The sequence below is a fragment of the Poecile atricapillus genome, chromosome 5, assembly GCF_030490865.1.
Source record: "Poecile atricapillus isolate bPoeAtr1 chromosome 5, bPoeAtr1.hap1, whole genome shotgun sequence".
Classification (NCBI taxonomy): Eukaryota; Metazoa; Chordata; class Aves; order Passeriformes; family Paridae; genus Poecile; species Poecile atricapillus.
The window spans coordinates 34,219,605-34,234,243 of record NC_081253.1 but is presented as its reverse complement, the minus strand read 5'-3'; the positions used below and the strand labels follow the sequence as shown (position 1 = coordinate 34,234,243).

The 14,639-nt window shown below is 42.2% G+C and overlaps 1 protein-coding gene across 2 annotated transcripts in view; it reads left to right on the top strand.

Annotated features, from left to right (window-relative positions):
- ERBB4 (erb-b2 receptor tyrosine kinase 4) overlaps positions 1-14,639 on the top strand; it is a 559,751-nt gene that overhangs the window by 395,790 nt on the left and 149,322 nt on the right. For both annotated transcript variants that reach the window (XM_058839468.1, XM_058839469.1), the window contains exons 5-6: positions 5,474-5,539; positions 12,539-12,657. In XM_058839468.1, the coding sequence (XP_058695451.1) occupies positions 5,474-5,539; positions 12,539-12,657 (185 nt within the window). The remainder of the gene's footprint in view (positions 1-5,473; positions 5,540-12,538; positions 12,658-14,639) is intronic.

Below are 14,639 nucleotides of genomic sequence, written 5' to 3'. Positions count from 1 at the left end.
TGGATGATGGATGATGGATGGATGGATGGATGGATGATGGATGATGGATGATGGATGATGGATGGATGGATGATGGATGGATGGATGATGGATGGATGGATGGATGATGGATGGATGACGGATGGATGGATGGATGGATGGATGGATGGATGGATGGATGGATGGATGATGGATGGATGATGGATGATGGATGGATGGATGGATGGATGGATGATGGATGATGGATGGATGGATGATGGATGGATGATGGATGGATGGATGGATCCACAACAGGTGCTGTGCTCTCCCACAGTGTAAGTGCTCATTGATGAGCCCCATGGGAGTTTTCTCTGTAAGGGAATCCCATTAATATTTGTGCAGGGTGTCTCCACTGGGCATGGAGACTTCAGGGGAGAAGCAAAACTACAGAGAGGAGACAGAAAGGTCAGTTGCTGCCATTTACCACAATAAAAGTAACAATACCAATGCAGGTACAGCTTGTTAAAGAAAACCCAGAATGGGTTTTATGGGAATAATCCTACATTGGAAATCTCATCTGACATGAGTGAAAGCATATGGTTTGCTAGCAGTGGAGGAATTGATCCTTAGATTTCTGTATCCCATAATGCCTCTACAGAGGAAGAGAAAATGAGCACTAGATATTTCTATAACACATTTTCTTCTTTTAAGGAAAGTTTTACTTTTTCTTGCAACATACAATTTCCTTCCTCCTGCCATTAGGGAAGGAAATCATGGGAAGTGGGAGACTCTTAGGTAATTAACTTCCAAATCAATAGGAGAGATCTGAAGGCTAGCACAGGGCGGGTAGGAAATGCAAAATTATTTTTACCTAACAAAGAAGTTATGAATGGCTGAATATTTGACAAAAGGAATAGTCAGACAAGGACAGGGAAAGCATTATGGCCTGATAAAGGCAGAACAATCCATCACAACAACAGTATCTTTAATTCTCCTTATTGCTATGATGCAGTGTTTGAATTACATTTTGCTTTCGTTATCTATGCATACATAGAAGTAAGGAGTTTAGCTGCCTATAGAAACAACCCACAGGCCTATACAAACCTTCTGTCTCACCTAAGCTATGCAAAGAACAGAATATGCCTGGAATTTCTTGGACTTTAGGACTGGTTATGTATAGAAACATCTCTGGCATCTTTAGCATTTTTGCAGGAGCGTATTTTTTAGGCAAAGGGTGAGTTTATAGGCAGCTTACAGAAGCTAATAAATTATTTATAGTTGTTTTGCTAGTTAATCAATTATTTTAGATTGTTAAGTAAGTAAAGAGGCTGCTTTAAACTATGGCTTGTTACCATCTAAGCAATTTTATTTTGTCTGTTTATTTGCACTTCAGTATCAGTGTGCTGCAGGTATCCTAACATTGAATGATGATTTATTAACCTGATAGAAACCACCTGTAAATGTAAGTTTTGTGCCAAGTGAGACATTTCTTCTCTTATTTCTGCTTTTCTTCTCCTACTGAGAGGAGTCTGCACGAGGCAGCTGGCATAGCTGATGGGAAAGAATCAGTTTATTCTCTGTATGACACTGAGCTTAGAGCTGAGAGGAGGACTTCATTTTTCTTGTCTCCTCAGTAACTTAATCCTTTGTGGTTTTACTGTTTCTGAAATAATAAAAGTCAGTCTGGAGTCAAAGGAAAGCCCTTCTCAATTCTCAGGAAAACACAAGGATGAGGTAACCTTGGTCTCTCCCAAGCTACTGAGCAAACATTTGCTGCTGGTGACTTTTCCTGGCTGGGAAAGCTAAAGCATTTCCCACAAATAAAACTCTATCCTGGAAATGACAAGGAAGGTGCTCTGCCCACAGTCCATAATTCAGATCTGTTGCAGCAGTTTTAGCCAAGGGAAGACAGCCCAGGAGACAAAACATTGGTTTTCTGTGTGTGCAGTTTGCCAAAGCAAAATTAATTCTCATGTTCCAATGGGAATCTGCCTTTTCTTAACGTAGATTTCATTACAAAACCTGTGAAAATTATGGAAGCCTCCAAATTTTCACTGTGTGTGCCAAACAATGCTACTCTTCAGGAGCAGAAATGTTCTCCAGTGTCCCAGCTGTAATGGGGAGGAGGCTTTTGTAGGTTTTTCCTTCCTTAACTTGCTTGGAAGAGGAAAATGTGCCTTCACTAATGTGAAAAATAATGTGAATGGGCCATGGTTGTGCCCTGCAGAGGATTTTTTCTGGCCAAATTATTTTAGCCTGTTCAGCTGTAGGTTGGAGGAGTCTAGAATATTTTATACACAAGGAATGATTTATGCCACAAATTGTTTCATAATTTTTTCTTTTCAATTCTGTTGCCTCAGTCTGAAAATCTTAAGAGATATATACAGGAAAATCTGTTAGTAGTGGTATAATTCCTCCAAGTGCCTTGTCAACCTTAGGGCCAATACATTTATTATCATTTAAGCCTGACATACAGATCTCATTGTGAGACCTGCTCCTCACATGAATGCCTGTTATACTCCTGAGTGCATATGTTGACTTCCACAGGACTATTTCTGTCTTAATTTTGCAGAGCTGGTCTTTAATGGGTTTCAATCTGTCCTTATTACAGGACAGATTTTCCCTTAGTGGGGAAAACCAGATGAAATACAGAATGATGTGAGGGCAGTTCATATTGAGAGCAAAGAAAGTTATTTTTCTCTTTAAAAAACCAAGCCAATATAGATACACAATTTGGAGGGAGTTTGGTTTTTAATTCTCAGTATATTTGACCTTCAAAAGGACGCACAGCAATGCAATTCAGAGGTGTGCTGCCTACAGGCTCAGCTCCTGGTTGTGTCTGTACAGCTGAGAAAAGTGAAAACAATGAAACAGACACTTTTGAGTTCCCAGTGAGAAAAAAGGAAACTGGCAGCCTTTTCTTGCTTTATTGTTAAATATCTCTATTTAAATGCAAATCATCATCTGACACTGCCAAACAAAGTCATGTACGAGGCAGCAGGCATGCAAGTTTAAAAAATTTTTAAAATGATGTTTTGAAGATGCTGAATTGCTTTTATTTCCAGGAGGAATAGAGGCGGCTGAATAAATTTTTGGCTGCATACCGAGGATCAGCTCAGCACCTAGGCGCTTCAGAAATGAAGATTTGTATTTTAAGTGCAGCTTTTACAGAGGTGTGGGCAGACTCTCTAGTTAGGGGTCACTTGGAGGGATGCTGAAGTTTCTTCTGTGTTATCCCATGGCACAAATTACAGTAGAAAACCCAATGTTTACAGAATGTACAGAAGGGGGTGGAATCCAGGGACAAAAAGGGCAAGGAGCAGCCAAATTGGAGTGTGTGGTTACAAGGGATCTGTGTGGTGCTTTATGGTGAGGGATGAAGGGCCTCTGGCTTTCTCCCTGAGCTCCAGACCTCTGAGCCTAGAGAGTCATGAGATTGGAGCTCAAGGAAGGATGGGGATGGAGGAGAGTCTTGCAGGAGGAGCCCACATTGTGGGTGGGTTTGGCTCCTCTGAGTGTGCATCCATCCTGCTCCTCCTGCTGATCAGGAGCAGCTACTTAATAAAACCCACTTAAGGGGAGCATTTCTATTCAGTTCAGCAAGTACCAAAATCAGCTAACAACCTGTATCTTATCAAGCCTCATCTGCTAAAATTCTTCCTTTAATTTGCTGTTTACTTCACCATTTTAAACTTTCATTCTTATAAATCAATGTGGATATATTTGCTTTCTGTGCAGGCTTCCAGTAGTCTCTTAATAATCATAATAATCGTTATTACTGATTAAAGTTGCATTATTCATGCCAGATGGAGTGCCCTCCCTGTCAGCCAGAATGAGTTTGTATTTATGTAGTTATAGTACATTTGTGATCTAAATAAACAGATGGTAGAAGGTGACAGCGAATTATGTGCTGGTGATATCAGCAACAATGTTTCCCAAGTATAATTGCTTTAAATGAACACGAATGCAACAAGGAGCTGGTATTTTTAACAAGGTAGTTGGCATTCAGTGTGGTAATTACTAGGCAGCATCATCAATAGCACCAGGAATGCCAAGGAAGGAATGCTGGCTTTGAAAAATTAGTGACACAGAGTCTGACTTGACAGGACCATGGGGGTTGGTTTGCTCAGCTCTGTAACATCTTGCAGGTGTGAGCACATTGCTAGCACAGGGACAGTGTTTGTCTTTAGGGTGATCCAACCTTAGCTGAGAGACATTTTGCACTTTCTCTGACACTGTCTCCCATCAGGGCATGTGGCAAGTATTTGATTTAGTGTAATGGAGCAGAGTTAGCAGCAGCAGCTGTTAATACACGATTGAAAGGATTGAACCTGGATCAGGTTCAGAGGGGAAATTCACTTAACAGAATCTCAGCAGTGTTCAGTGATGTATAAAAGTTAAATCAAACACAAGGTTGGGCTCCTGTGATCAAAAGCGCAGCGATAAGGACTGTGCATAGTCTTCCACAAGCTTTACATTGTGTGCCTCAGCTCATCCCATCAGCTCTGGCTTTGTGAAGGGCTTGCCTGCCTGCCACACCTGGGAGTGTGCCTGGACTTTGGCCATGTCCAGATGGCAGCCATGGAATGGGGTCTCCATTCCCAGCAGCCCAGACTGTCCGAGCACTCTCTCCAGAGGTGTTGAAGTACAGCCAGAGGAGAACACTCCAGCTGTTCTCCTTGCTCACCATCCCCTCTCACACAGGTCAGCATTTTGCCATGACATGGACACATGAACTCAACTCCCACTTCAGTCCAAGTGGATTTCAGTCACTAATTCCTAGGTAGTTTACCAAACCTACCATTGCTAATGCTTCTTACAGCTGTATTTTACAGTGAAAGCGCCTACAGCTCTTTTTCTTCAGGGACTAAAACTATCAGCATGTGGAAAGATGATGCAGAGCATCACATCCAAGGTCTGAAGGAGCATGAGGTTCCTTCTGAGGCATAACCACAGGCAACTAAAGAACCAGCAGAAAACAGAAGGTCCTGTGAGCTTTGCTGTCACTGGGATTAAGTAGTTGCACAGGGCACGTTTCCCTTACCATAATATTGGACATGCAGACCATGAAAGTTGGGGAGGAAGAGGGGTAGCTTCTAACCAAAGGCATTGAGTGGAATGTCACAGCCATCTCTTCTCCTGTGGAGAAATCAGCAGGTCTTACGTAGGCTGTGGAAAGCAGTAGTGACAGCACTGAGTGATGAGTGATGCCATTGCTCCTCAGTCCTCCAGACTTGCTCATATTTCTTTTTGTTTTAAAATGTCCCAGTCATTATGCATAACAAAAAGGTGTTTAGGGTATAAAGCATTTAGATAAGTATTTTATATAAGTTTGACACCAGGTCTGGTTATTTAGCTGGGCTTTTTTTTACAGGCACTGTTTCAACTTTGCTAAAGTATAAAGTATAAAAAGTATAAAAAGACAAGATGGACTCTTGTCTTACACAGTTGCTGGATGTTGAAGGAATGAAAGGAACCCTCATTTCCAATCTCTCTCTTTCTGTCTGTCCTGCAGGTGGTCGTTGCCACAAGTCCTGCACTGGACGGTGCTGGGGACCAACAGAGAATCACTGCCAGACCTGTAAGTGTGTAAGAGTGAGAAACAAAGGACTGGAAAACAATGTAGCAGACACCCTATTTTTGTTTCTTTCACTTGTAATAAATTCTGGGTTCAACAGGACTCTAAAATATTCAAGGGGGTTTTCTTCCTTATGTTTTTACCAATAGATGATCTGCTTTTTTCCCCACCCATGTGAATGATACTTTTCTTTCCTCCCTTGTGCTTTCTAAAACTGCTTATGCTAACTTGAATTTTCTTTTCACTACTTGGTGGCAACATGGAGCATGGCTCTTGAGAATATTGATGGTTATTTTGGAATACAGTGGAATGAATGCTGCAGGAATACAGAAAGAAACTACAAGGAAGATTTGGAGATCTTTAATGATCACCTGACACTGAAAAGCTCCTGATGCCAAAATACTCTGTTAGTTTGAGTGGTAGCCTGGGAATATTACTTATCTTGCAGAACTGTTCTCTTTATAATAACTTCAGAATGTATTTGAGTTGTACTGAAAGAGAGGATAATAGTTTTCGTGAAGGAAGTAGTGGTGGGTTACTCACAATGTTTGGCTGTCCCCTTGAATTGAGAGAGCATTAAAATGAGTTTCTTCCTTGTGTGCTTTAAACTCCTTCACACAGGCACTAAAGAGCTAGAAGTAAAGTCACAATATTAGCAGATAGTAAAAGAGGAGAAAATTGAGAGCTGTCTTTTTCTACAAGTTTTTTTTCTTTTTCATTTTTCCTGCTTACAGAAGGGTGAGAACCAGTTGCTTTTACTGGAATCACTCTTCCTGGGAAATGAAGTGGTTGCTGGGTGCTCCCCCAGAGAACAACTTCAGCTTGTGCTTGTTTCCTTGGCTGAGCTATAAAGGGGAGGAAAGACTGTGACAAATGAGGCACTCCCAGACGAGCCTCCCAACTGAGCTCTGAGCTGAGCTCAGTCAGCCCAGGGTCATCTGCCTCTTTCCTGGGACTTGGGACCTGGGACTGGGACAGTGCAGTGATGCTGCTGCTGCTGCTGTTTTGTTTGTTTGGGTTTTTTTACTACTTGGAGTGAGAGGACAGAACTGTCAGACAGCTTGAGGTGGATGTCTCATGTGTCTGAGCAGGAAATCCAAGCTGCCTGTGACCCAGGGGACAGAGCCACATACCTGCAGTGGCTCTGCCACCCTGCCAGGAGCTGCTTTCCCTTTAGGAGCACCAGCTGATTCTACTGGAGAAGCTGCTCACAATTACAGCTCTGCTAAAGTTCACCTGTTCTTGTGTTGCTGCTTCATACTGTGCTTTGTCTACAGGCAAGGTTAAAAACCCCTCAGGACATATTGTAGGACTAAGGTACAGTGATGCAGAGCAGATTCTGCTTTGTCTGAATTAAGCCAGGACATCTCCTTCCTTTGCTGGCAGTCTTTATGAAGGCACCAAGGAAGTCAGTGTTCTTTACCAGGAGAAGAAGTAAATTCTGGGTTGTGTGCTTAAGTAGATAATGGAAAGGGACTTAAACCCTAGGCAACAGAATTATTTTATATCATGGCTAGAATTAATGATTTTTTTTTTCCTCTGTCCTAATGAGAAGCTTGTTTGTCTATTAAAACTAGTAACTTTGTGAGAAGCTTCATAATCCATCCAAACATGGATTTATTCAGGCTTTCTGTGGTTAGCTTATCCAGGAAGAGTTTAAAATCCTGGCATTTATGTATGTTCCATGAAGAGCCCATGATGCTGGATCAGGCTGTGTCTCCAGCCTCATGTCAAGTCCAGCTGTGTACCTGCACAAGTCCATGTGGCAGGAGCAGCTGCCATGCTCCCAGCCTCCACAAAGCACTGCTCTCAGATGAGGGAGCTGCTTTGGTGGGTTAATGGAGCAACAGCAGGGAGAGAAAAGCTGCTCTGCAGTGCTGTGAGGGCAGGGGCTCAGCAGGGCTGCAGGGAAGGCTGGCCTCAGGATGACAGCTCTCTCCCTTCACAGTGCCTGCCCTGGCAAATCCTAACAATGGGGACAGGCTAAGGCACAACCACAGAGTTAAAATAATAAACTAGGAAAAGCCATAACTCATCCAAGGGACATACACAGATCACACTCTTCTACTTGAGCAGCCACTCCACATCCTTCAAGCCCACTCTGCAGCCTCTGATGGTCAGGGACAGGAACTCATTTTACATCACAGTCTTCCTCTTTGCTTCCATGACCTTGCTGCACCTTGGGCAAGCAGCAGGATTGAAGGAAAAGGCTGGTAAAGGGTATTTCTTCTTTGGGTTTTCACACAATGTGTTTCCTGCAAAGAGGGGGAATTTGAGTAGGGACTCAAAACTTAAAAATGCAATTTGGACTGTGCTTTTGTTGCCTTCATGTCTGACTTTAAAAGACATGCCTGACTTTTGGGCTGACAGATGTTGTTGTTAGATACAAGCTGGAGACAGGATGAGTGATGGTGTGCACATTGTGCCTACCTTAACCCCATAACCTTGGGGATGCACGTCTTTCCAACATGTGTAGGAAAATACTCCAGCAGTGCTACATCTAATGCCAAACCATTTTCATCCTAGAAACAATTCAGAGCTGCTTTTTTGATAATTTCTTTTTTTTTTTTTATTGAGGATTGAAACAAAATATTTTAATGAGCCCTCCTCCCAAGATAAGATTTAAATTATTTTCCTGGGAAAGGATAAAAAAAATGAAAGATCTTAATCCATGTCTTTCATTTCAAATTACATATGGAAAAAAACCCAAATCCCTTTCTTTTTTTCATGAATATCATCTACCTAGCTGCTTCTTATGTTGCCTTCCAGCAATGTCTTTGTTGCTAACTCTGTCTGAAACACCACCTGCATCTAACTCTAACATCTCTGTAAATGTGACAAGAAAATTCATGTATTTAAGAAGACAATTAATAGGAAATTAAAGCCAAGTTGTTCTGTTAGGAGGTAGAGAAGATAAAATTCCAGGGTACTGTTTTACACAGTCAACAATCCTTTTTACTTTTATAATTAAAATATTAGTAGATGTTAATAGGAAGAATTTGAAATTGAGATGATATAACTTGTTTCAGTGTCAGGAAAGACTAATGTGAAAATATTTTTAAAAAGACCATTTTTCAAATTGTATTGGGCACATACTGAATAGAATATAAACCACTTTAAATAATAATAAAAAATGCTTTTGGATTTTTTGATTTTGCACTTTTCAAATTTTAAAATCTAGGGTTAGGTTGTTAAAATTCTTGCATTTCATGTCTGTTAAGGGTTTCATGTGGAAATTGAAACTTTTACGATTCAATACATTATTAAAGTGACAGATTATGCACTTTTTCCAAGAGGAATGTAACTGTAAAGACAACAAGCTAAATTAGAATATAGACCCGACTAAGGGAACGCAAAAAGACAAATATCACCTGTAAATCAAACCTGAAACATGAAACATTTAGCAAATGTCAAGTGCTCCACGACTCTCTGCGTGTACAGGAGCGTGGTCAGAGCACAATTGTATTTATACTGTCCTTGTGCTGAGGAGAAGGTGCCAAATTAAAGCAGCAAAAGGCGAGCAGGAGCCTGGTGGGGAACACAGAAAGAGCTGAACCAGCAGCTGGGATCAATCAGGGAAAGCCAGCGTTTCTGCTTGGAGCCAGCATCTTTAATTAAAACCCTTGTATCGCTCTAATAACTTTGCATGTTTGTAACACTTAACATTGATTTCAGTTCCTTCCCATTTTTGCCTTCATGGATTGGTAGTGTCCTGATGCAATTAAAGATGAGGGGGAAATATAAAGGAGACTGATAATTTGCACATGTACACGAGGTGGTCATTTCATCCCATCCCTGACACAATTTATTGCTGTGAAATCCTGGTAGAAGTTGACAGCCTCACCCAGAGATCCATCTCAATGCACAGCACATTTTTCAGGACTTTGGTTTAACCCTTCACATTTTTGGGATCACACACATGATCTGTAGGAATCCAGGCAGGTAGTTCTGACTCTCAAAAGGTCTGCTTACAAGCTTGGGGTCTCAGCTGGGATTAGTGAGGCTCTCCTCACGGTTGTATTGGGTGAAGATATGAGTACCAGACACCTGAAATGTCATATACTTTGACATTTTGAAAAATATTTATAATTCACTCTTTCAGATAGGCCTTGAGTTACAGCTATAAAAACAATTGATTGTATTTGGAGGAAAGTGTTTGGGGAAAAAAGCTTGTTATCTTTTTAAACCAGTGCAGCTACGTGAATTTTCTGTGGGGTTACCCCTGACAATGATTGCAGGAAGCTGAACTGGTGAGTGATGTTTATTGGCACCTGAGCAATCAGATTGTTTCAGGCCTTCAGACAATACACAGAACTGCCTTGTGTTTACTTTGTCTTGGGGAAAAACCTTCCTTTTAAAGTGTCTTGAAAAGAGTCCTTAAGATTCAGAGCCCACTAAGCTCATTAATGTCTTGGTATGGTGCCACTGAAGACACTTGACAGGTTCTCCACAGACCTGGACCTTCAGTAGCAGCTGTAATGTAAATATTGCATACAGTGAAGCAGGAGATAGATATCATATGTTCTGGCCTCTTCCTAGAACAATGTGTTGGAATTGTTTGTTTCCCCTGAAAAATAAACAGCTGGGGAAGAACAGTGACAAACCTTTGCTGTAATTATTGATTTTGCTTCAGGAAAACTCACAGTGTTTCCTCTCCTGAGCAGCGTGGTAGAGACCCTCCTTGAGCTGGTGTCTAAACAGAAGCAAAACATGCTTTTTGAAGGCATCCAGTTCAATCGTGCTGAGGAGAGGATTGTTTTCCTCCAGATCAGCCCTGGTGTGAATGGCCCATCCCAAGCTGAAACCCAAAACCTTGGTGTTCCCAGCACCATGAGTGGCTCCATGGGCAGGGTGGACATCGTGGCCCACACCCAACAGCAGCTGGTTCTGTGATAAATAAACCAGAGGTCAATTAGATGGCTGGCACTGATTATCCACACTGAAGGGATTTACACCAAAACTTCCCAGGTTTAAGCAAAATGTCCCAGTGCAAATCCTGAGCTGGTGGAAAACAAGACACAGCCACAGACTAGGGATGGTATTTGCTCATTTTCATGAGCCAAGGCTGTCACCACAGTGTGCTGGTGGCAGGCAGCCACAGGTGCCATTGTTTCACATCTGTCTTAGTGTTTATCAATACTGTCACTTAAATAAACAAATCTTTTTAATGTGCTTCTCAGGCAGTGTTGACAGTAAGTGCCTTCACAGAATTTCCCAAATTTCTCAAATTAGATTGCACAAGCCACAAAAGCCTTTTCTTTCTCTCTGGGGGTTTTCCTCTGGTATCAGCAAGATGAAATTGCTCTAAAAGTGCATTGTTTTATTCCATAGATTACAAACAATCACTTCTCTTTAGTTATTTACATTTTTATGTCCTAAATAAATACTGTATGTAGCAAGAACCTTCAGCATTACCTTACGTATTTCTGGCAAGTAGTGAAGGGATTTTGGATCAGAATGTACTTATAAAAGTGTTACCTATACTTTAAAATAGTAGAATTGAGCTGAAAGTTGGATGGAATTTTGTTTTCTCTTGCTTCCTGAAAAGTGTTTTTCATAGAGAAGAAGTAAATGCTTAAAAAAAAAAAAAAATAGGTGTTGAAGGTTAATTTCAGAGGTGTATCTTCTCAGCTTTTATCAAAAGACAGCTGACAGCACGGTAGGCAGTGGGGTTGGTATAGTTTGGATAATATTAATTTATTTGTCCATAAAATGAAGATAGAGGTTACATCTGAGTGGGGGAGGGGAGGCAGATGCTCCATTGGTTGACTGTTCCCTGCACAAGGTTAAGCCCCCAGTGGTGTGGAACCACAGCCCAGCTGGTAGATCTAGTTGCTTCATTCTGTGAATGAAGGCAGGATTGTGTGATTTAGAAACAGCAAGTGGTGTTTCCAAATGGTTTCCAAGGCTGCAGTCTGTTCTGTTCCCTTTTGTCCAATGGATTGCCATCAGGGGCAGCATTTGGCTGTGACTCTGGTGGTGTCACTCTGAATTTTAGCCATTTACTCCGTGTTGCTGTTCTTCATGGGGAAAACTCACCTGCAACTGGTGGGGTCTTTGTTATTTTTGGGGTGGGGGGTAGAGAGGGTGTCACATCCTGCTTAAAAAACCTAATGATTTGAGAGTAACATTGCCCATGAATGTTCAGGGGTAAGAGGGCACCCTAAAAATTCCTTCTCCACAGTCCTTGAGCAACATGTGTGCTCCTAAAGAGGGGATTGTGCAGGCATTCTGGATCCAGGTGTCCTGCAGAAGATCTGGATCCAGGTGTCCTGCAGAAGCTCTGGATCCAGGTGTCCTGCAGATGTTCTGGACCCAGGTGTCCTGCAGATGTTCTGGATCCAGGTGTCCTGCAGAAGCTCTGGATCCAGGTGTCCTGCAGAAGCTCTGGACCCAGGTGTTCTGCAGGCATTCTGGATCCAGGTGTCCTGCAGAAGCTCTGGATCCAGGTGTCCAGCAGGTGTTCTGGATCCAGGTGTCCTGCAGGCATTCTGGACCCAGGTGTCCTGCAGATGTTCTGGACCCAGGTGTCCTGCAGAAGATCTGGATCCAGGTGTCCTGCAGAAGCTCTGGATCCAGGTGTCCTGCAGATGTTCTGGACCCAGGTGTCCGGCAGAAGATCTCGACCCAGGTGTCCTGCAGGCATTCTGGATCCAGGTGTCCTGCAGACATTCTGGACCCAGGTGTCCTGCAGAAGCTCTGGATCCAGGTGTCCTGCAGATGTTCTGGATCCAGGTGTCCTGCAGGCATTCTGGACCCAGGTGTCCTGCAGATGCTCTGGATCCAGGTGTCCTGCAGGCATTCTGGACCCAGGTGTCCTGCAGGCATTCTGGGTCCAGGTGTCCTGCAGGAGCTCTGGACCCAGGCGTCAGCGCCGTTGAGGCCGTCCCCTCACTTGCTGGTGTTTTTTGCAGCAGGCTGTGGGTGTTTTTCTCAGGGAGCAGTTGGAGAGCTCGGTGGCCAGCTGTGTGTGTGACATGTCCCTTTTCCTGCCCCGTGCAGTGACAAAGACCGTGTGTGCAGAGCAGTGTGATGGACGCTGCTACGGGCCCTACGTCAGCGACTGCTGCCACCGCGAGTGCGCCGGGGGCTGCTACGGACCCAAGGACACCGACTGCTTTGTACGTGTCACTTTTGGTTTGTATTCTTCCTACCAGTCACTCTGCTGAGTCTTAATGCTTTAACCCATGAAATTCACAATTTTGTCCCTCCTGATGTACTGCATGCACACTCACAGATTCAGGATGCAAATTTTTAGCATTTATTTTTCATGTTGTATTAACATCATTTATCTACTTAATACTACCCATTAACACATCCATGAGATTTGTAAATACAGATTAGGAACCATTAATATGCTTTTCTCAGTGACTTTTATCTTTTTCTTTTCCACAATTAGTTTATAGAGGTGACAGCAAATTTTTAGAAGTATTTGTCATTATATTTGAACATGGTTTTTATTATTGCTCTGTGTGCTTTTCATATAAAAGTCAAGAATACTATTTAGCTTCTCTCTGCAAACTGTTCCCTGTTTCTGCCAGACTTAATTTAAATTCAGCTTTTTTACTGGACATGCTTCTTCGTGGAGAAGGAAGGAAGGTGGCTCCCAAAATGCTTTCCCTCAAATGCATGTTACTACATGTGTGCTTCAGATGGAAAGAAGAAATGGCTTTTTCTTTAAATAAACAGACAATCTAAATATCCAGGCCTTTAGAAAACCTGTCTTGTTTCTAATCCATTATTTCTAAGAGTTTTAGCAGCTTTAGGACCCAAAACTGAGCTCAAAAAATGCGTAGCTCATCACCCTGGGTCGATGAGACAAGTTTTGCTCATGGTTTCAGGGGAAGCAAACCTAGCTCTAAGGAAGCCTAGAATTAAAACCCAGCATAGAGAGGTGGATTTTCAAAGGTACCCACATGTTTGAAGAGACAAATACCTGTGAAGCTGACTGCCAGGTGAGGTTGGGAGGAGGGTATGGAAAATTGCATTTATTTTGAAACTGTGGACAAGTGAGTCATAATGAACTGGGCAAAAATGAATCTTTGGCTGGCCCTGACTGTTTGATACTGATAGGTTTTGTGCTTCAAAACCACATCTAAATGTGTGCTTTGGCTGCTGATGAAATCTAGTGGTTAGGATATGATATAGACAGGATTTACTAAAGCTGTTCTCTGTGTCTTTCTAAAAGTAGATGCTCAGCACATATGGTATGGGAGATCCAACAGTGCCTGGAAGTTCTCTGTTGGCTTTGAACTAGAGAGACAGGAAAATGCCAGTCTTTCTTGTGTCATGTACAATATTAAAAGGTAAAGGGAAGAGGAGAATTGCAGCCATTGCTCCCAAATGAGCATTGAGGAGCATCCTCAGAGCTGATGTGTTCTCAAAGGTTAAGGACTGTTAAAAGGTAAAACTTTACAAAAGGAAGGCCCTGTAAAATCATGGCTCAGGTTGTTACTTTGGCTAAGTGGAAAAGGGCTGTGGGAAAGAGACTCAGCTCAATTAGGGGTAGAAAAACAGGTTATATAACTATTGTGTGTTCATATCGTGGTGTATGGTGGTTGGTTGAATTATGTTTGTTATGATTTTAAACTATTTAACTGATAAATACCTAACTGCTTAAAAAATGCCTGTTGTTTTGCAATAAAGCAGCTTTCCTTTGCACCTGCCTGGGGACTCTGCATCACTACAGACCCTCACCCACAAAGGACAAGTTATTGGCAGCTTAAGTTGTGTAATGCTGCAGCCTGAAAGTTAGACTTCCTGAATTGTGGCAGCTGTGAAAATATGCATGCTAAAAATCAGCTGGAAGGTTTTTCTGGTACAGAAAGCAGAGAAGCATCCAGGGTTTGTTCTCATTCCCTTCTGGCCCCAGAGCAATGTAAAAGAAATTCAGCAGGGGTCTGGCAATTTTCAGGACTAGTCATTACTTGCATAGACACAGTGGGTGAAAAGTGTAACCCTTTAGGCTAGAGACAACTGTGCTTAGCTTTCAGCTGAGACACAGAACTTTGTTTTTTTCCTTGTGTATTTCCCTGTGCTTTTATTCACAAATTAGCAGCATTTAGCACAAAATGATAGAAATTTGCATATATTATCAAAGCAA